The sequence below is a fragment of the Scyliorhinus torazame genome, chromosome 8 (assembly GCF_047496885.1).
Source record: "Scyliorhinus torazame isolate Kashiwa2021f chromosome 8, sScyTor2.1, whole genome shotgun sequence".
Classification (NCBI taxonomy): Eukaryota; Metazoa; Chordata; class Chondrichthyes; order Carcharhiniformes; family Scyliorhinidae; genus Scyliorhinus; species Scyliorhinus torazame.
In genome coordinates, this window is record NC_092714.1 from 136002546 (window position 1) to 136022943 (window position 20398).

The 20398-nt window shown below is 47.3% G+C and overlaps 1 protein-coding gene across 1 annotated transcript in view; it reads right to left on the reverse strand.

The window, feature by feature from the left end:
• kpna3 (karyopherin alpha 3 (importin alpha 4)) overlaps positions 1 to 20398 on the reverse strand; it is a 167337-nt gene that overhangs the window by 90989 nt on the left and 55950 nt on the right. Inside the window, exon 6 of the mRNA XM_072514225.1 lies at positions 2713 to 2808. Within this exon, the coding sequence (XP_072370326.1) occupies positions 2713 to 2808 (96 nt within the window). The remainder of the gene's footprint in view (positions 1 to 2712; positions 2809 to 20398) is intronic.

The following is a 20398-nucleotide window of genomic DNA, read 5'->3' on the forward strand; positions in this document are numbered from 1 at the left end:
TTAGTGATATTTTCACTGCATTAACATTTGAAAACTGCAGCAAGTAACAGAATTTCTATCTGTACTTAGCTGTTAATTAATGTTACTTAATTCAACTTCCACTTTGCCTCGTTTGCACTGCTGCAAGTGTTACCATTGCAATATTCTACATGTGATTTGCTTTTTGGTTGAAAATATATAGTTTCAAATGAAGGACAGACAAATCCTAACTCTCCTACAATTGTTTGCCCACTTGTTTTGCCAGCTTTCTTTTCCAATTCTACCAATAGTCTAATTTGATTAGTTGCAGGGCAATATATGTTAACAGCCCAGCAACAGTACTAATTCAACCTCCAACACAATCCTCCCCACTCACCTTCAAGGAAATGTTGCAGTCTCTACTGAACATCCAACTCAGCACAGAAGCTGTGGGGAGGGAAAATCTTTAATCTCAACTCAGTAGCAAGGAGAATCAAATCTCAAAATGGTAACAATACCACACAACTTTAAGGTCTGAATTATTTTTATTTAACATTCACTGGCAATGCTGGGTGCAGGTGGGACAAACCAGATGGTTTCATCCAAGAGTGACACACTGATTTGGAGACTTCATTTGCTTTGTCACCTTCGCCCTGGACCTTTTGCTAGAAAGCAAGCAAATGCATTAAAGCACATGGACTCTCTGAAGGCACAAAATGTAATGCTGCATTCAGGAGTTTGGAAATGAAATGAAAATTGCTTATTGTCACGAGTAGGCTTCAATTAAGTTACTGTGAAAAGCCCCTAGTCGCCACATTCCGGAGCCTGTTCGGGGAGGCTGGTACGGGAATTGAACCGTGCTGCTGGCCTGCCTTGGTCTGCTTTAAAAGCCAGCGATTTAGCCCAGTGAGCTAAACCAGCCCCTAAGGGTTTGGTCTAGCATGCACTCCTTTCAGTAACTGGCACACTGGCTTTGATTACATTTAAAACAAAGGCATGGCACAGAAAATATACAGAGAGATCCAAGGGATCATAATGTATGCAAAAATATTGTGTAAACACATGAGCAGAACGGTGGCGCAGTGGTTCGCACTGTTGCCACACGACGTTGAGGATCTGAGCTTAATCTCGGCCCCAGGTCACTGTCTGTGTGTGTCTCACCCCCACAACCCAAAGATGGGCAGGGCAGGTGGATTGGCCATGCTAAACTGGGTACTTTAAATTTATATTGAAAAAAGTGAATGTCAACATCATATTTAGTGAGCACTTGCAGAGTACTGAGTATATGGGCAACTTCTTGATCTAAAAACTCCCAAGTACTTTTTACCTGCATAACTAAAACAAATATTATATCTCAGGATATATTGTCATTGTCTCCTTCTTAAGCAGTTCCTCGGGATCAAGGATAGTTGCATTCACTCCGGCCCGATGGGTTCGGAGATGGCCTAACACGTCCAATACATGACGTGCAGACGTCGCTGCGTGGAGCGACTGGTTGGTGCTTGAAGGGTTGGGCAGATTAATTCTTTGGAGGTTTGTACGCTTGCTCTGTGCCCTAGCCTCGCCTCTGCGTGGTCCTGACAGATCTCCTGATGAGTTCAGTGCCTTCGCAAATGAACATTTTCCATTTTGGTCAATCATAAGCCAAGTGTGTTTGACCTTCAAGAATGCTTTGAGGTCATCCTGAAGTGTTTCTACTCCTCCTGGGAGTTTCCTGCTGTGACAAAGTTCTGAAATCCATCTACAATCCAAAACTCAGGTTCAGTATGTAGATGGCATTTGTGTGCCTTCACTCAGAAACGGAACTACAGGTCACTGTTGACTCCTTCTCCGAAACATATAAGAAAATGGGCCTTTGCTAAACACTCAGAAAACTACGCCCCTCTTCCAACCAGCTGCCACAGCACAACACCACTTTCCATATCTTGGGAGCCTCCCCTGACGAAAGCAGACACTGAAGGTGCAATTCATTATTGCTTTCAATGTGTTAGCGCAGCAGTCAGCAGAACGAAGAAAAGAGTATTTGAGGACCAGGATCTCAAACCCATGATTACAGTCATGGTTTAGGACATTGGAAACTATTCTTTATCAACAGTACTGGAGAAACAGATCACTGAACTGTGGATTAGCCCTTACAGCACACTCTTTCATTGAAGCACATGTCAACTGAATTGCAATGATGGTTCACCATATAATAGTATGTAGATAGCCTTGTGATGGGCTCCCAACCCAAGTCTGCACCTACGTCTGAGTGAGAATCTTCCGAGAAGGGTTTGTGGACAATCCAATCCACCACTTCCCTGCAGCTTCTTACAGCCAAGTCAATGGTGACAGAAGCATCCTGCCTGTTTGCTTGACCAATGAACCATTTTGAATTAAGACAGTAAGTGAATAAGAAAGGAAGAGGCAGTAGACACCCCAAAATGTGAAAGAAAATACTTGGGTTCAACAATTAGTCAACATAAATACTAAAAATGCAAAGCAGTCACATCAAACTCTCAATCAGAATGAAGTTGAATTCTATTAATAAACAGCAACACGTATTACTAGTCAAGTTATGCACCCATTGCAACAAAAATAACATCTCAAATATCATTGTGTTAAGTAGACCTAACAGGGCAAAGTTTAATTATATTCTCAATAGGCAAAACATAAAGGCCAGCAGATAATGCAGTAATCTGACGCAACACTATGCTTTGAATGCCTTTCACAATTCACATATATTAATGAAAAATAAAGACTGGCAACACTTACTTGTCATCTCTTTCTAGACATCGTACCAGAACTGGTAAGATTCCAGAGTTTATTAATTCATCAATTGGAGGATTCCTATCACTTGATAGCAACTTCCTGCAAGATTTTGAAGAGCAAAAAAATTAGCAACATAATTTTTTCAATAGCCTTAACACATGTACAACAAATAAAAATCTGGTAGCCATGAATTATGTAAATCGTGGAGGCACAGTTGCTTTGAATAAACCACCACTGTATCTGTAGGTGAAGTGATCCATTGAAAAATGAATTAATTTTAATAAACTTAACCACAAACTCCATTCGTTAAAGCAGTCCATTAATTTTAATGGCAGCATCAGCAACCTACACTGATGAATTTGGTCTGGATTTTTAATGTAGTAGTGGCTAGGCACCCCTGGGGAAAGGCAAAAAACATTTTACATAACTGGAAAATAATAGCCCATTCAACACACTTAATAGCCCCAACTGAAAAGATTTATTTTAAACTTTGGACATTAGGCTGCTTAATGTGCAACTATATTTTTTTTCAATGCTACTCAGCAGTTATGGAATCTCCCTTTCACACTGAATAACACTGTTCCAATTACTGTTGAACGCCCTCCATATGCCAACGTGAGGGAGGCTTCCAATATGACATCATTCTCAACAACAGAGAAGTTGGGGCCAGCAACCACCGCGGATTTCACATTTTGATGCAACATTACAGTTGGCTGGAGTGGACTGGGATGGTACCTAGTAGAAAAGACGGTTGACCAGCAGTGGCAGACATTTATGAAAATAGTTCAAAACTGAGAACAAAAATATATTCAAGTGAGGAAGGAGGATTCTAGGAGGATAAATTGACCATGGCTTACCAAGGAAGTTTTTTCTTTCCCAGTTAAGGGGCGATCTAACATGGTCAATCCAGCTACCCTGCACATCTTTGGGTTGTGGGGGTGGGACCTTCACAGACATGGGGAGAATGTGCAAACTCCACACGGACAATGACCCGGGGCCGAGATCACTACGCCACCATACCACCCTGCTAACCAAGGAAGTTAAGGATAGTATTAAACTGAAGGAAAAACATACAATCTGTCATAAGACAGACTTTGGGAGTGTTTCAAAAACCAACAAAAGATGATGAAAAAATAATAAAGAGGGAGAAGATAAACTATGAGGGCAAACTCGTTTGCAATATAAAAATGGACAGTAAGAGCTTCTTTAATTATATAAAAAGGAAAAGAGAGGCCAAAGTAAATATAGGCCCCATAGAGGGCAAGACTAGGGAAATAATAATGGGGAACCAGGAAATAGCAGAGGAGTTAAACAAATACTTTGTGTCAGTATTCACGGTAGAAGACAATAACAGCATTACAAAAATACCAAATAATCACGCGGCAAAAAGGGGGCCGAAGAAATGAACACAATTATCACTAGAGAAAAAGTACTAGGGAAACTAATGGGGCTAAAGAACAATAGGTCCTCTGGACCCGATGGTTTGCATTCCAGGATATTAAAGGAAGTAGCTACAAGAGGTAGTGGATGCATTGGTAGTAATCTTCCAAGAATCCTTAAATTCTGGAAAAGTCCCAGAAGTTGGTAAACTGCCAACGTAACACCTTTATGCAAAAAGGGAGGGAGACAAAAAACAGCTAACAATAGGCCAGTTAGCACAGCATCTGCCATTGGGAAAATGTTAGAGTCCATTATAAAGGATGTAACAGCAGAGCATTTAGAAATGCATAATATAATCAAGAGGAGTCAGCACGGCTTCATGAGGGGAAAATATTGCCTGACAAATTTATCAGAATTCTTTGTGGTGGTAACGAGCAGGGTAGATAACGGGAAAAGTAGATGTAATATTCTTTGATTTCCATAAAGCATTTGATAAGGTACAACACAAACGTCTACTTAAGATCAGGTCCCATGGTGTTGGGGTAGTACATGGCTAGAGGATTGGAGAAGACAGAGTTGGGATCAGAGAAGCATTTTCAGGATGGTAACCTGTAACGAGTGGCGTGCCAAAAGGATCAGTGCTGGGGGCCAAAATTATTTACAATATATATTAATAACGTGAATGAGAATTGAATGCACTTTTGCCAAGTTTGCAGATTACACAAAGATAGGTGGGACGGCAAGCGGTGAGTGTGACACCGAGTCTACAGAGGGATATAGACAGGTTAAGTGAGTGGGCAAAAGCTTGGCAGATGGAATATAATGTAACAAAAGATGAAGTTATGCACTTAGAATAAAGGAGCTGAACATTAATTAAATACAGAAAGACCGCAGAAAGCTGTAGCTCAGAGGGTCCTCGTGCATAAATGGCAAAAAGCTAGCATGTAAGTTTAACAGGTAATGGGGAAAGCAAATGAAATGTTGGTCTTTATTGAAAAGGGAATGGTATATAAAAATAGAGAGGTCTTGCTAAAACTATACAAGTGTCATAGTGTCTTTTGATCTTTTTTCTTTTCTTTTACTTTCATCAATATTCTTTATTAATTGTTACACTACAACTAGACTGGTTCCTCACTGGGTTGCACATTGGTGCTCATAATATTTCCAAACAAATACAAAGAACAAAGAAAAGTACAGCACAGGAACAGGGGCTTCGGCTCTCCAAGCCTGTGCCGACCAAGCTGCCTGTCTAAACTAAAATCTTCTGAACTTCCGGGGTCCGTATCCCTCTATTCCCATCCTATTCATGTATTTGTCAAGATGCCCCTTAAACTTCACTATCGTCCCTGCTTCCACCACTTCCTCCGTCAGCGAGTTCCAAGCACCCACTACCCTCTGTGTAAAAAAAACTTGCCTCGTACATCTCCTCTAAACCTTGCCCCTTGCACCTTAAAGCTATGCCCCCTAGTAATTGACCCCTCTACCCTGGGAAAAAGCTTCTAACTATCCACTCTGTCTATGCCCCTCATAATTTTGTAGACCTCTATCAGGTTGCCCATCAACCTCCGTCGTTCCAGTGAGAACAAACCGAGTTTATTCAACCTCTCCTCATAGCTAATGCCCTCCATACCAGGCGACATCCTGGTAAATCTCTTCTGCACCCTCTCTAAAGCCTCTACATCTTTCTGGTAGTGTGGCGACCAGAATTGAACACGATACTCCAAGTGTGGCCTAACTAAGGTTCTATACAGCTGCAACATGACTTGCCAATTTTTATACTCAATGCCCTGGCCAATGAAGGCAAGCATGCCATATGCCTTCTTGACTACCTTCTCCACCTGTGTTGCCCCTTTCAGTGACCTGTGTACCTGTATACCTAGATCTCTCTGACTGTCAATACTCTTGAGGATTCTAGCATTCACTGTACATTTCCTACCTGCATTAGACCTTCCAAAGTGCATTACCTCATATTTGTCCGGATTAAACTCCATCTGCCATCTCTCCACCCAAGTCTCCAAACAATCTAAATCCTGCTGTATCCTCTGACAGTCCTCATCACTATACGCAATTCCACCAACCTTTATGTCGTCTGCAAACTTACTAATCAGACCAGTTACATGTTCCTCCAAATCATTCATATATACTACGAACTGCAAAGGTCCCAGCACTGATCCCTGCGGAACACCACTCGTCACAGCCCTCCAATCAGAAAATCACCCTTCCATTGCTACTCTGCCTTCTGTGACCTAGCCAGTTCTGTATCCATCTTGCCACACACCACTGGGGCTTGAAATCAATGTTTCAAGCTATCCTTAAGAGATTTTGAGACACTCTTGCACTATCAGCAGGGTTAACACTAGGTAGTTTCATTGTTAAATGTTAATAGGAAGCCATGATCAGGAACTTTAACCAGAAGTGTGCGAGTACACAAAATTTCTCATATAATGCAAAGTTTTTTTAAAAAATGATATTTTAGTCCAAACACATTCAACAAAATAACACAAGTTCAACATCCAATCAAAGTATACAGTTTGTACATGTTTCCCCTTGGTTCTCACACAATGCAGTCAACACCGACATGTGACTCAGTTTAAAGTGCCTCCACTGACTCCTCATATACTTCCTCAGAGCGAGGGGCAACTGGGCCGTCACCAGTGCCCTGAGGCTCATACAAGACTCCTCCTCTAACCTGACCCAATCTGCCCCCTCCTGCCATTGTCTCATCTTCTCCACGTTCGCCGCCCAATAATAATGCAACAGATTCAGGGGGGTAAACCCCCTTTTCCGCCTCTGCCTTTGCAGCACATCCAACCTTTTAAGGTCCCCCCTGATCTCCTCCACCAACCCAGTCAGGTTCCACTCATGCATTACCTGGGTCCCGAGGTACAGAAATCGTTCCCTTGCCACCTTAAAAGGCAGTGCCCCCAGGTTCGCCACCCCTCCCCCACCCAACAGCAGTCACCAGAAACACCTCACTTTTCTCTCCATTCAATTTATAACCCGGAAAAGCCCCAAATCTCTCCAGTACACCCATGATTCTGGCACATGCTTTCCAACAGGTCCAACATGAACAACACGTCAGCAGCGTGCGACACCCAGTGCTCCCTGCCCCCCTCACAATTCCCACCACTCAACCAAGGGCTCATCACCAACACAAAGAACAGTGAGGACAGTGGGCACCCCTGCCTCGTTCCCCTTTTCAACCCAAAATACCCCAGGTTCGTCGCATTCCTTCACACACTTGCCATGAGGGACGCATACAACAACTGGACCCATGCCGCAAACCTCAGCCCAAACTGAAACCAGAAGCTCAAACTGATACCGCCACGCTACCCGATCAAAGGCCTTCTCTGCATCCATTGACACAATCACCTCCGGCACTCGCCATCCTGACGGGGGTCATAACTACATTCAGCAACCTCCTAATATTACTAGAGAGCTGCCTCCCCTTTGCAAAACCCGTTTGGTCCGCCAAAACACCTCCGGCAGACACCCAAGCTTCTTGCCAATACCTTTGCCAGTACTGTCATGCCCGTATTTACCAGCGTGATGGGTCTATAGGATCCACACTCCAATGGATCCTTCCCCTTTCTCGGGATCTGCGAAATCGATGCCTGCGCTAACATAGCTGGCAACTCCCCCTTTCCCAAGGCTTCACTAAACATGTCCAAAAGGTTGGGGGGGGGGGTCCAACTCAGTCAAGAACTGCTTACAGCATTCCCCAGGAAAGCTCCCTGACCCTGGCACCTTCCCCGACTGCATTATGCCAATACACTCCATCAACTCCTTTAGCCCTAACGGCTCCTCCAGTGCCTGCCTCTTCCCCTCCAGCTCCCAGAAATCCAGTCCGTTCAAAAACCATCCCTGCCCGTCACCGCAGCTGGTGCGGCAGCATTTGACTCGCCTTTTCTGCATACTCATACTGCATCCCCCTCGCCCTCCCCAGCTGACCAACTGCCCTACCTGTTGTCAACTGGTCAAACTGTCCCTGCAACTTCTTTCTTTCCTCCAACTCCTTCATGGTGGCTACAGAATACCTCCTATCCACCTCCTCCATCTCTTCAACAGTCACCGATGATCCTCCCTCCTCATCTTATCCTTACGGGCCTTGAACAAATAATTTCCCAGGACAACCGCTTTCAAGGCCTGCCAAAACGTGGCTGCTGATATCTCCCCATTCTGGCTGAACTCAACATAATTCTCAATTGCCACCATCACCGTCCCACAGAACCCCTCGTCAGCCAAAAGCCCCAAATCCAACCACTAACTCGGCCTCGGTGCCTGACCCAAACAAAGTCTCACGTCTATAAAGTGAGCGTTGTCCAAAATCACTTCTGCACCATATTCCGCCCCTTCCACCCCCATCAGCACAGCACGGCTCACCACAAAATAGTCAATCCTGGAATAAATGCTAGATCTGCGAGAAGAAGGAACACTCCCTCTCTCCCGGGTGCCCAAACATCCATGGATCCACCAAACCCATCTTCTCCATGAACCCTCCCAGCTCTCGCTCCAGTCGCGACCTCCCCATTGACTTAAGGTTCGACTCCAATACACAATTTGAAATCCCTCCCATAATCAGCTGGTGAGAGTCAAAGTCCAGGATCGCCTCCAATAGTCTCATCACAAATCCTGCAATTGGACGCATACACATTCACCAACACCACAGTAGGCCCCATTAGCACCCCACTCACCATCACCTCCCCCAGCCCTGCATTTCCCTGACCCCTGTAAACTCCATTTGCGTGCTCAACCACTATCGACTTTGAGTCAAACTCCAAGTGGAACACTTGCCCCACCCACTCCTTCCTCAACCTGATCTGATCTTTCACCCAGAGATGCTTCTCCAGCAAGAAAATCACCACTGTTCTCCAACTCTTCAAGTGCAAGAACTCCTGGGGCCATTTAACCGGCCTATTTAGCCTGCAAACATTCTCATAGGAGGCTTCTGCCTCCCCTCTAGAGTCCTCCACCATCACCCTTAGGCTCCGCTGCCTCTATCCTCACTCTGAATCAGGCCACCCCGTCCATGACCAAACTCATCCTCCACGTCACCTTCCCCCTCTCCACCGCCACCTATCCAATTCACTTCTGTTCACTAACATTCCTTGCTAGTGTGGTGACTCCCATCCAAAGACCCCCCCAAAAGCCCACCATCCCCCCCTTCCCCATCTGACCCCACCCAACCCCTTTTCTCCAAACCTCATCCCCGGCTCTTCCCCCTCATACCCACACCCAACCGAAACATGAAACCTTATCCCAACATGGCCCCCCTACAGAGCATTCATGAACCGCCCCATCCCGACCCACATCAATCCGTCATGCATGGCAGAGGATAACATGGTGCGTTAAAACTAAACATTAGATTTTTTTAAAATTCACCCAGGGGGGTTGCAACCACTCCCAATACAACTTTCTCCAGTCAACCAGAAACAGATAATAAACTTTCAGAGAGATAACACACCCAAGATCTTCATTCAACCCTCCCTAAGCTTATATTCCTTAATGCCTTAGTAAAGTAATGGGCAGCACGGTAGCACAGTGGTTAGCATTGTTGCTTCACAGCTCCAGGGTCCCAGATTCGATTCCTGGCTTAGGTCACTGTCTGTGCAGAAACTGCACTTTCTTCCTGTGTCAGCGTTGGTTTCCTCCGGGTGCTCCTGTTTCCTCCCACAGGTCCCGAAAGACATGCTGTTCAGTGAATTGGACATTCTGAATTTTCCCTTCGTCTATCTGAATAGGCGCCGGATCGTGGCGACTAGGGAATTTTCACAGTAGCTTCATTGCAGTGTTAATGTAAGCCTCCTTGTGACAATAATAAAGATTATTATTAATTCGCCTCCTCCAGCATCCCAAAGTAATATTCCCAGTTCTCGAAAGTTACCCGAAGTCTGTCCGGATTCAGCACTCCAAACCGAATCTGACACTGATATAACACTGCTTTAGCCTTGTTGAACCCCGCCCTTCCCCAGGCCAGCTCCAATGTCTGGTTTAGGCGCTGGTTTATCACACTGGGCTAAATCGCTGGCTTTTAAAGCAGACCAAGGCAGGCCAGCAGCACGGTTCAATTCCCGTACCAGCCTCCCCGAACAGGTGCCGGAATGTGGCGACTAGGGACTTTTCACAGTAACTTCATTGAAACCTACTCGTGACAATAAGCGATTTTCATTTCATTTCATTTTCATTTCATGTCCTGGTCCTCCACCTTTCATCTCAACATCTTCTCCAGTCCCCCAGGGTCATCATCTCCGCCTCCAACAGCACAATCCGATCACTCTGGTCAGACACCAACGCCTTCTCCACCTCCTGGATCGTCACCCCCTTCCACCTCCAGGCTCTTCTCCACCAGTTCCAGAGTCCAGCGAAGAGGTGGCGCTGCTGCCTCAATTACCTTTGAGCAGTCATTCTGCATTTCCTTACGCTGCTGCCTAAATTTGTTCTGAATGAAGCTCATCAACTGCTCCATTGAAGCTTTCCAGTCGATGACGACCCTTCCCCCTCCACCATTTTCATAACTGATGCTGTGCCACAAGTCTCCTCCAACTCTTTAGCCAGGGCTCTCACTGTCTTCTGGTGCGTTTGGTAACCCGTAGACATGCATATCTGGGGAGAACTTATCCCCTCCACTCATTGCACTGCATCTTCAAGCAGGAGCCGCCTTTGTGCAACCACTCACTCAAAGAACACCACCAGAACCTTATAATGCAAAGTTGAACATTAGGAAGAATGAAACTATAAACTTTAGCTCCACTTCAAGCTTTCCAAGTCCCAAAAAATGTGCTGTTAGGTAATTTGGGCATTCTGAATTCTCCCTCTGTGTACCCGAACTGGCGCCGGAATGTGGCGACTAGGGACTTTTCACAGTAACTTCATTGCGGTGTTAATGTAAGCCGACGTGTGACAATAAAGATTATCATTATTATATCGGCATCACCGACTCCTTCTCCCGCAGATCATCCTCTTAGCAATACCAGGCTGTTTGCAACCTCAGCATCATATTTCAGATAGCTGAGCTTCTGACTCCATATTCCCATGTCACAAACACTGCCACTTCCACCGCATTCCACCTCTGCCCATTGGTTGCTGAAACATTCCTTCCTGCCATTGTTAACTCCAGACTCAACTATTCAATGCTCTCTTGGCTGGTCTCCCATCCTCCACCTTTCATAAACAGAGGAATGCACAGTCATTGGGGAAAAAAGGTTACAGTCAAGGGAAGGAGCAAAATCGTAAAGGATTTAGTTTTAAATTTGTTTTTTCATAATAATCAACAGAAACCATAAGCCACTATAAAAGAGAAAAAAAACATAATACATTAACTTAAATACTATACCTAAACTTAACCCCCTCACAACTGTTGGTGACTACCTCCTTAAAAAAAGGAAATAAATGGTTGCCATCTTAGATAGAACCTCTCTGATGGTGAATTTGACTTTCTCCAAGTGTAGGAAAGATGTTAAGTCACCCAACCAAGCAGAAGCACTGGACGGTGTGGGAGGACTCCAACCAAGCAATATTCACCCTCCGAGCTATCAATGAGGCAAAGGCAACAACATCGTCCTCTACCCCAGACTGAATCAACAGAGAATCTGACACCCCAAATATGGCCACCAACAGACACAGGTCTAAATCCACATTAAGTATCTCCGACTTGACATTAAAGAATGAAGCCCAGAAGCCTACAAGTTTAGGGTGGGACCAGAACATATGCATATGGTTAGCCGGGCCAAGAGAACAGCGATCGCACCTATCTTCAGCATTTGGGAAAACCCCATCATTCTTGTCCTGGCCAAGTGCATCCTGTGTAACACTTAAACTGAATTAAGCTCATCTGAGCACATGAGGACATCATGGAGTCCTGTGAAGGGTTTCGGCTCAGACCTCAACAGTAAGAATGGGACCCAATTCTCTTTCCCGTTTCACCCTCATGCTTCATGGAGCAGAATCCGATGAAAGAATATGGCCATATATGTCCGAAATAGACATTGAGCCAGGCCAAGTCAGGACCAGAATCCTCTTCATCAAGAAAGACGGTAGCGCCAAGCCAGGGACAGAATCCCCTTCATCAAGGAAAATGGTGACACCAAAGGAAAGGAAGAAACAGCCTTTCGCAACAAGTCAAGAACTTGAAAGTATCGACTTCCGGTTGCGGCTATGCCTGGGTAGGTCGCACGTTCGGCAGCTCCTGCCAAGAACGGACTTTTGGGCCCTTTTGAGGAGCCACAGCCGCACTTGGCCGACGATTCCCGGTGTGGGAAGGCAGCAGTAAGGTTCCCCCAGCATTGTATGGAGTGGACCAGGAGTAGAGCGATTTAAAAAGTGGTTTTGGAGCAGAGAGGAGAGTGGGTGCGGACCAGGTAGCGTGGGCGCAATGGTCGCGGAAGCAGCAGAAGTTCCTGAAAAGCTGCTTTGCGGAGCTGAAAGCAGAAATGCTGGCCCCAATGAAGGCATCGATAGAAAAGCTGGTGGAGACCCAGAAGGCCCATGGGGCGGCGATTCGAGAGGTGCAGCAGAAAGCCTCTGAAAACGAGGAGGAGATTCTGGGCCTGGCGGTGAAAGTGGAGGCGCACGAGGCACTGCACAAGAAGTGGCAGGAAAAGTTTGAGGACCTGGAGAATAGGTCGAGGAGGAAGAATCTCCGGATTCTGGGTCTCCCTGAAGGGATGGAAGGGTCCGACGTGGAGGCATATGTAGCCACAATGCTGAACACGTTACTGGGCGTGGGAGCCTTCCCGCGGCTCTTGGAGCTGGATGGGGCTCACAGAGTCCTGGCAAGGAGGCCTAAAGCCAATGAGCCGCCAAGGGCTGTAATGGATAGGGAGTGCGTCCTGAGATGGGCGAAGAAGGAATGGAGCAGAAGGTGGGAGAATACGGAGATCCGTATTTATCAAGACTGGAGTGCAGAGCTGGCTAAGAAGAGGGCTGGATTCAACCGGGCTAAGGCGGTGCTCTACCGAAAGGGGGTGAAGTTCGGGCTGTTGCAGCCAGCGCGACTGTGGGTCACTTTTCAAGATCGCCACCATTATTTTGATATGCCGGATGAGGCGTGGACCTTTATACAAAACGAGAAGTTGGACTCGAACGAAGGGTTTGATGTGGAGTTGGGTTTGTTTTTTTGTTTTTGTGTGGGAAAGCTGGGGAGTGGGAAGGGGTGAGTGGATGTGATATGTGGGTTTTGTGGGTCTGTGTGCATCGGTACTGTTTTGCAGGGGCCAGTCCCCGTGTGCGAAGGGGGGGGCAGGAAGCCCTGGGTCGTGGGAAACTGGGGTGAAGGTGTAGGAGAAAGGAGCTGCACCATAGGGGGCGGGGCAGGTGGAAAACCCGGGCTTTTTCCCGCGCTTGGGGGGGGGGGGGGGGGGGGTGCTTACATCGGCCTGAAGGGGGGGGATGGGATGGGGATTCCACACAGGGGGCCGTTGGCAAAGGCGTGAGCAGCCGGGGTCAGCAGGAGTCAGCTGACTTACGGGAGTGCAATGGGGGGAGCAAGGGGGCTAGACGGTGGTCTAGCTGGGAATGGAATATTTGGCTATAGCGATTTCGGACCACGCCCCGCACTGGGTGGAGTTGGGGTTGGGGGAGGAGAGGGCCTGGATGTGGGACTGTTGGTGGATGAGGAGGTTTGTGGGCAGGTCCGGGGGTGCATTCAGAGATACATAGAAGCCAATGATAATGGGGAGGTGCAGGTGAGTGTGGTTTGGGAGGCTCTGAAGACGGTGGTTAGGGGAGAGCTAATTTCAATTTGGGCTCACAGGGAGAGGAGAGGGAGGATGGAGAGGGAGAGGTTGGTGGGGAAGATAAGAAGGGTGGATATGAGCTATGCAGAGGCCCTCGAAGAGGGGCTGCTGAGGGAGCGGCGGAACCTCCAAGCGAATTTGATTTATTGACCACGGGAAGGCAGAGGCTCAGTGGAGGAAAGTGCAGGGGGCAGTGTATGAGTATGGGGAGAAGGCGAGTCGGATGCTGGCGCATCAGCTACGTACGAGGGAGGCGGCGAGGAAGATTGGGGGAATCAGGGATGGGGGGGGTGGGGGTGGGGGGAGATACGGTGCAGAGTGCGGTTAGAATAAATGAGGTATTTAGGGATTTCTATGGGGACCTGTACAAGTCAGAGCCCCGGAGGGGGGAGAGGGGATGTGGGGGTTTTTGGATCAACTGAGGTTCCCAAGCGTGGAGGAAGAGCAGGTGGCTGGCTTGGGGGCCCCGATGCGGCTGGAGGAGCTCGTTAAGGGATTGGGGAGCATGCCGGTGGGGGCAAGGCCACGGGACCGGATGGGTTCCCGGTTGAATTTTATAGGAAGTATGTGGATCTGCTGGTGAGAACCTTCAATGAGGCGAGGGAGGTAGAGACTTTGCCCGCGACAATGTCCCAGGCGCTGATCTCGCGGATTCTCAAGCGGGATAAGGACCCATTGCAGTGCGGTTCGGATAGGCCGATCTCGCTCCTTAACGTAGATGCCAAGTTGCTGGCGCAGGTCCTCGCTACGAGGATTGAGGATTGTGTCCCGGGAGTGATACACGAGGACCAGACGGGGTTCGTAAAGGGCAGGCAGTTAAACGCGAATGTGCGGAGGCTCCTGAACGTAATTATGATGCCCTCGGTGGGAGGGGAAGCGAAGGTGGCGGCGGCTATGGATGTGGAGAAGGCCTTTGATCGGGTGGAGTGGGAGTGCCTATGGGAAGTGCTTAGCAGGTTTTGGTTCGAGGAAGGGTTCATAGGGTGGGTCAGGTTGTTATACAGGGCCCCGGTGGCGAGCGTGTCTATGAACCGGCGGAGATCGGAATATTTCAGATTGTACCGGGGGACGAGACAGGGGTGTCACCTGTCCCCTTTGCTGTTCGTGCTGGCAATTGAGCTGCTGGCCATGGCATTAAGGGAGTCTAGGTACTGGAGGGGGTTGGTCCGTGGAGGGGAACACTGGGTGTCGTTGTATGCTGATGACCTGCTGTTATATATTGCAAATCCAGTGGAGGAGATGGCGGAGGTCATACGGATCCTTCAGGAGTTTGGGGACTTCTCAGGCTACAAGCTCAACGTGGGGAAGAGTGAGCTCTTTGTAGTGCATGCGGGGGGCCAGGAAGGGGGGGCTAGAGGAGCTGCCGTTGAAGAGGGCGGAGAGGAGCTTTCGATACCTGGGTATCCAGGTAGCTAAGAGCTGGGGGGCCCTGCATAAGCTTAATTTGACACAGTTGGTGGACCAGATGGAGGAAGACTTTAGGAGATGGGATGTGTTGCCGCTTTCCCTGGCAGGTAGGGTACAGCCGGTCAAGATGACGGTCCTCCCGAGGTTCTTGTTCGTGTTCCAGTGCCTGCCCATCTTAACCCCCAAGGCTATTTTCAAGCAGGTAAGCAGGAGTATTATGGGGTTTGTATGGGCGAGCAAGACCCCGAGGGCGAAGAGGGTGTTTCTGGAGTGCAGTCGGGACAGGGGCGGGCTGGCGCTGCCGAATCTGTGTGGCTATTATTGGGCAGCTAATGTGGCGATGATCCGTAAATGGGTAATGGAGGGAGAGGGGGCGGCATGGAAGAGGCTAGAGGCGGCATCTTGTATGGGTACTAGCTTGGGGGCGCTGGTGACGGCACCGTTGCCGCTACCGCCGACGAGGTACACCGTGAGCCCGGTGGTGGCAGCGACATTGAAGATCTGGGGGCAGTGGAGGCAACATAGAGGTGAGGTGGGGGCCTCAATTTGGTCCTCGATACGGGATAATCATAGGTTTGTGCCGGGCAGGATGGATGGGGGGTTCCTAAGTTGGCATCGGGCAGGAATTAAAAGGATGGGGGACCTGTTTATAGATGTGACTTTTGCTAGCCTGGGGGCACTGGAGGAGAAATTTGGGTTGTCCCCCGGAAACACTTTTAGATGTATGCAAGTGAGGGCGTTTGTGAGACGGCAGGTGAGGGAATTTCCGCTACTTCCAGCACGAAGGATTCAGGACAGGGTGATTTTGGGTGTATGGGTTGGAGAAGGCAAGGTCTCGGCGATATATCAGGAGCTGCAGGAAGCGGAGGATGCCTCGGTGGAGGAGTTGAAGGGCAAGTGGGAGGAGGAGCTCGTGGAAGAGCTGGATGAAGGTCTGTGGGCCGATGCCCTGGGCAGGGTCAATTCCTCCTCCTCATGCACCAGGCTCAGTCTAATACAGTTCAAAGTAGTACATAGGGCGCATATGACAGGGGCGAGGATGAGTAGGTTTTTTGGGGTGGAGGACAGATGTGCGAGATGTTTGGGGAGCCCAGCGAATCACGCCCATATGTTCTGGACGTGCCCGGCACTGGAGGGGTTCTGGAGGGGCTTTGCGAGGGCTATGTCCAAAGTTGTGAACACCCAGGTCAAGCCGAGCTGGGGGATAGCACTATTTGGGGTATCGGACGAGCTGGGAGTGCAGGAGCTGAAAAAGGCCAGAGTTCTGGCCTTTGCGTCCCTGGTAGCCCGAAGAACCATCCTACTAATGTGGAGAGATGCAAAACCCCCAAGCGTGGAGGCTTGGATTAATGACATGGCAGGGTTCATTAAGTTGGAGAGGATAAAGTTTGCCTTGCAAGGGTCTGTGCAGGGGTTCTCCAGCCGGTGGCAACCGTTCGTAGACTCTCTCGCGGAACGCTAGGTGGAGGTCGAAACGGAATTCATCAGCTAACTCCCTAAAACTAGCAAACCTCCCCTCCACGAACAGGTCCCCAAAATATTCCAGGCCCTTCATTTCCCAAAATTTTTATGTTGGGTCCAAACCGGAAGATAGGAAACGGTGATTGTTGCAAATAGGGGCACGTGAAGAGAGGGAAAGGAGCCTAATATGCTGTCTAAACGGCTTCCAAATTCTAAGAGAGGAGACCATCACTGGGTTAGAGGAAAAGCTATTGGGAGGGAAAAGGGCAATGGTGCAGTGATTATGACAAGAAAAGTAGAGGTAATGCAGGGAGGGGCCTCCATTTATCCCCAAATAGAATTGGGGTCACTGATCCACAACAAAATATTTTGAATGTTAGCTGCCCAGTAATAAAACAATAAATTGGGAGGACCAAGTCATCTGACTGCCTATCCCTTTGAAGCAGACTGCTACAGATTCTGGGATTCTTACCTGCCCAAATAAATGAGGGTATCAATTTGTTGGACTTTGATTAAAAAAAGGATTTAGGGAGAAAAATGGGAAGGCATTGAAAGAAAAACCTCAGGAGCACATTCATTTTAATAGTTTGAATCCTACCCGTCAAGGATAGATGAAGCTTGTTCCACTTCTGCAAATCTATTTTAACACTATTAACCAGGCTTGTGTAATACAACCTATGAGGTGAGGCCCAGTTGTGCGCCACCCGGACACCTAGATAGCAAAAGCTCGTATTTAAACGGGGAAAAGGCAACGTCCCCAATTGGGCTAGTCTCCCAGGGGGGTTAACCTGGAAACATTCAGAGCTCAAAACATTCATACAAACACTAGCAGTAGGGGCATTGTATAACAGGCGAGCCCAGTAAGCAAATTTCTAACAAAATCCAAACCTCCCAAGAATCTCGAACAAATACTCCCATTCCACCCCATCAAATGCTTTTTCAGCATCAAGAGATACCATCACCTCAGGTTCTGTCTGATCCTCCGAAATTATATTTGGGAGGCAAGGCTCCAATCAAAGTGGCAACACCTTAGCGAGTAGCTCGACGTCTGCATTCAAAAGCGAGATCGGACGATATGAACCACACTCTGTCTGGTCTTTGTCCCTCTCAAGAAGCAGTGAAATAGAGGCTTGAGCGAGGGTCGGAGGCATTGATCCCCAGGACAGGGAATCATTGAACATGCCCAATAATAAAGGTACAAGCTGCTCCAAGAACTCCTTGTAAAATTCAATCAGAAAGCATTTCGGACCGGGGGCCTTGCAAGACTGCATTAGCCCAATACATTTTACAGTCTCATTGGGGTACACAGGAAGTCCAACTCACTGCAGCTATCCACCTCAATCACTGGGACGGGTAGACCGCCCAGAAAATTGGAAATGACCGACCCATCTGCAGGGGGCTCCGATCTCTAAACATCGCGGTAAAAGGATTTAAAAGTTACATTAATCTGGGGAGGGGCGGAATCTCGGTTGCCACCCGAATTGCATTTGAGTGATCTCCCAGGAGGCCGCCTGCCGCTCAAGTTGGTGATCCACAAGATGACTGGCCTTCTTCCCATGCTCACAAAAAGTGTCGTGGAGCATTGTAATTGACGTCGCACCCTGCTAATAGACAATAGCTTGAATTGAATCTGTCATATTTTTCTATTTGACAATAGCTCCAGAGTAGGATCAAGCAAGTACTGGTGATCCACCTCTAAGACATAATCTACCAGCCTCTGCTGCCCGAACTTTGTTGAGTTTAATATGTATACTTTATAAGCAATTACTCCCCCCCCCCGCCCCCCCCAAACCGAGGACTGCTATAAGAGTCTCCCACAACGTGGAGGGTGAAACTGAATCAGACCTGTTAAATTGTAAATAATGTATATGAACACTCAAAATGTATACGTTAACTATTTGGCATCTAATCTCCAGGGTAGGCGTTGGTGGGACCCAGATTAGAGCAACAAATCAATAAACGGGCATAGTCCGAGATAACAATTGCTGAGTACTCAGCCGCCACCACCGAAGGGAGGAAACCCCTATCCAAAACAAAAAAAATCAATACGGGAATATGTACGGTGGACACTTGAACAAACGAGAAGTCTATCGTTTGGATGCAAAAAGGCACCAAAGATAATTTCTCTCTCTTCCCCACCCCCCCCCCATCTTAAGATTCATATCATCCTAGTTGGGGGCATAAATGTTAACCCTGACAACTGGGGTGTTCAACAGGAAGCCACAGACAATAACCTATCGACCATTAGGGTCGGCTATAATCTGAGAGGGAGAAAACGGAACTTTTTTGTCAAATAGAATTGCCGTACCTCTGTCCCTGCCATCAAAACCGGAATGAAAGACCTGCCCAGTCCACCCCTTGCACAGCCGGATCTTATCCCTCATACATAAGTGGATCTCCGGCAAAAAAAAAATCTGAGTTTAAACTCTTGGGATTGGCAAATGTCCTCAACCTCTTCACTGAGCCATCCAAACCTCCAAAAGTCCAAGTGACCACAAAGATTGAGGTCTCCCACCACCCCTTAATCTCGGAGTCAGCCCCACCGAGAGAGATCAATCAAAGGACAATGAAAAGGTAAACCAAAAAGATCCACCCAAGATGGCCACCAAGCCAAGTCAGACGACTAGACAAAGATAAAGCAACAGACACTGTCAGCAATCTACCCCATCCCCTCCCAAAAGCAGCATCGCATTGAATGTGACCACACCCAAAAACAAATAAAAACAAGGCAAAGACTTACCCTAAAACTAAAATCTACATTTAATAAAACCAAACTAAAATATTAATTCTCAGCTGATTTTAAAAAAAAACTACTATAATGAGATGTAATGGACCTTCCAAACCCATTCCCGTTAGCTCGTTAGCAGGGAGACTCCCAGCTGGAGAAAGAGAAAAATAGATTAAAATTTAAAAATGACCAAAACCCCATTTAACTTGCACACTCCACTTGCGGCTAAATGTCGAGCTGAACTACAACATTGATAAAAGAAAGGAAACTATATATTAACAAAAAGAACAAAACCCCAAGTAGTCGAGAACCTCAAATCCAATCCAAAAGAATAACACAACCCCAATAAGAAAAAACAAAAGATACAAACAATATAACATTGCCAGTTAATAGCCATAAACCAAATGACACTGTGCACAACTTTTGCCTTTTAACAAAAGTGCCCGCATCTCCCGGCATGTCAAAAAAATAGTCCTTTTTCTCTAACGTATCTCTAAAACGAGCTGGGTAGACCAACCCAAACCTGACTTCATCTTGTAGAGCCTTTACTCCATTAATGCAGCTCTTTTTTTCAACAACTCTGCGCCCGTGTCCTGACACAGTAATGGAACAGCCTTCCCACTTTAAATCATGGTGATACTAGTGAGAACATCAGTCATTAGTGGATTGGACGGAAAGAAACCGATTCTGCCATCTTACTTCCCATTGAGCCCTGAGAGGTTGCAGACTCCGTCAATGAGCTTCTGCTTTATCTTTGTTCTTTCTGGGCATCTCAGCAAAGAGAACTCTACCCGACAACTATCATAAGTTTCCAAGAAATAAACTACACGTGGTGCCAAGAAAGCAGGCAAAAAGATTAGTTCTCCAACGGGAGTAACTTACGTCACTGCAAGTCCTTGTCTTAAAGGATTTGAGCATAAGCATGACAATATTAAATTGGAGGAATTGAGGAACCAGGAGCCAAAGCAGACTAGAGAGC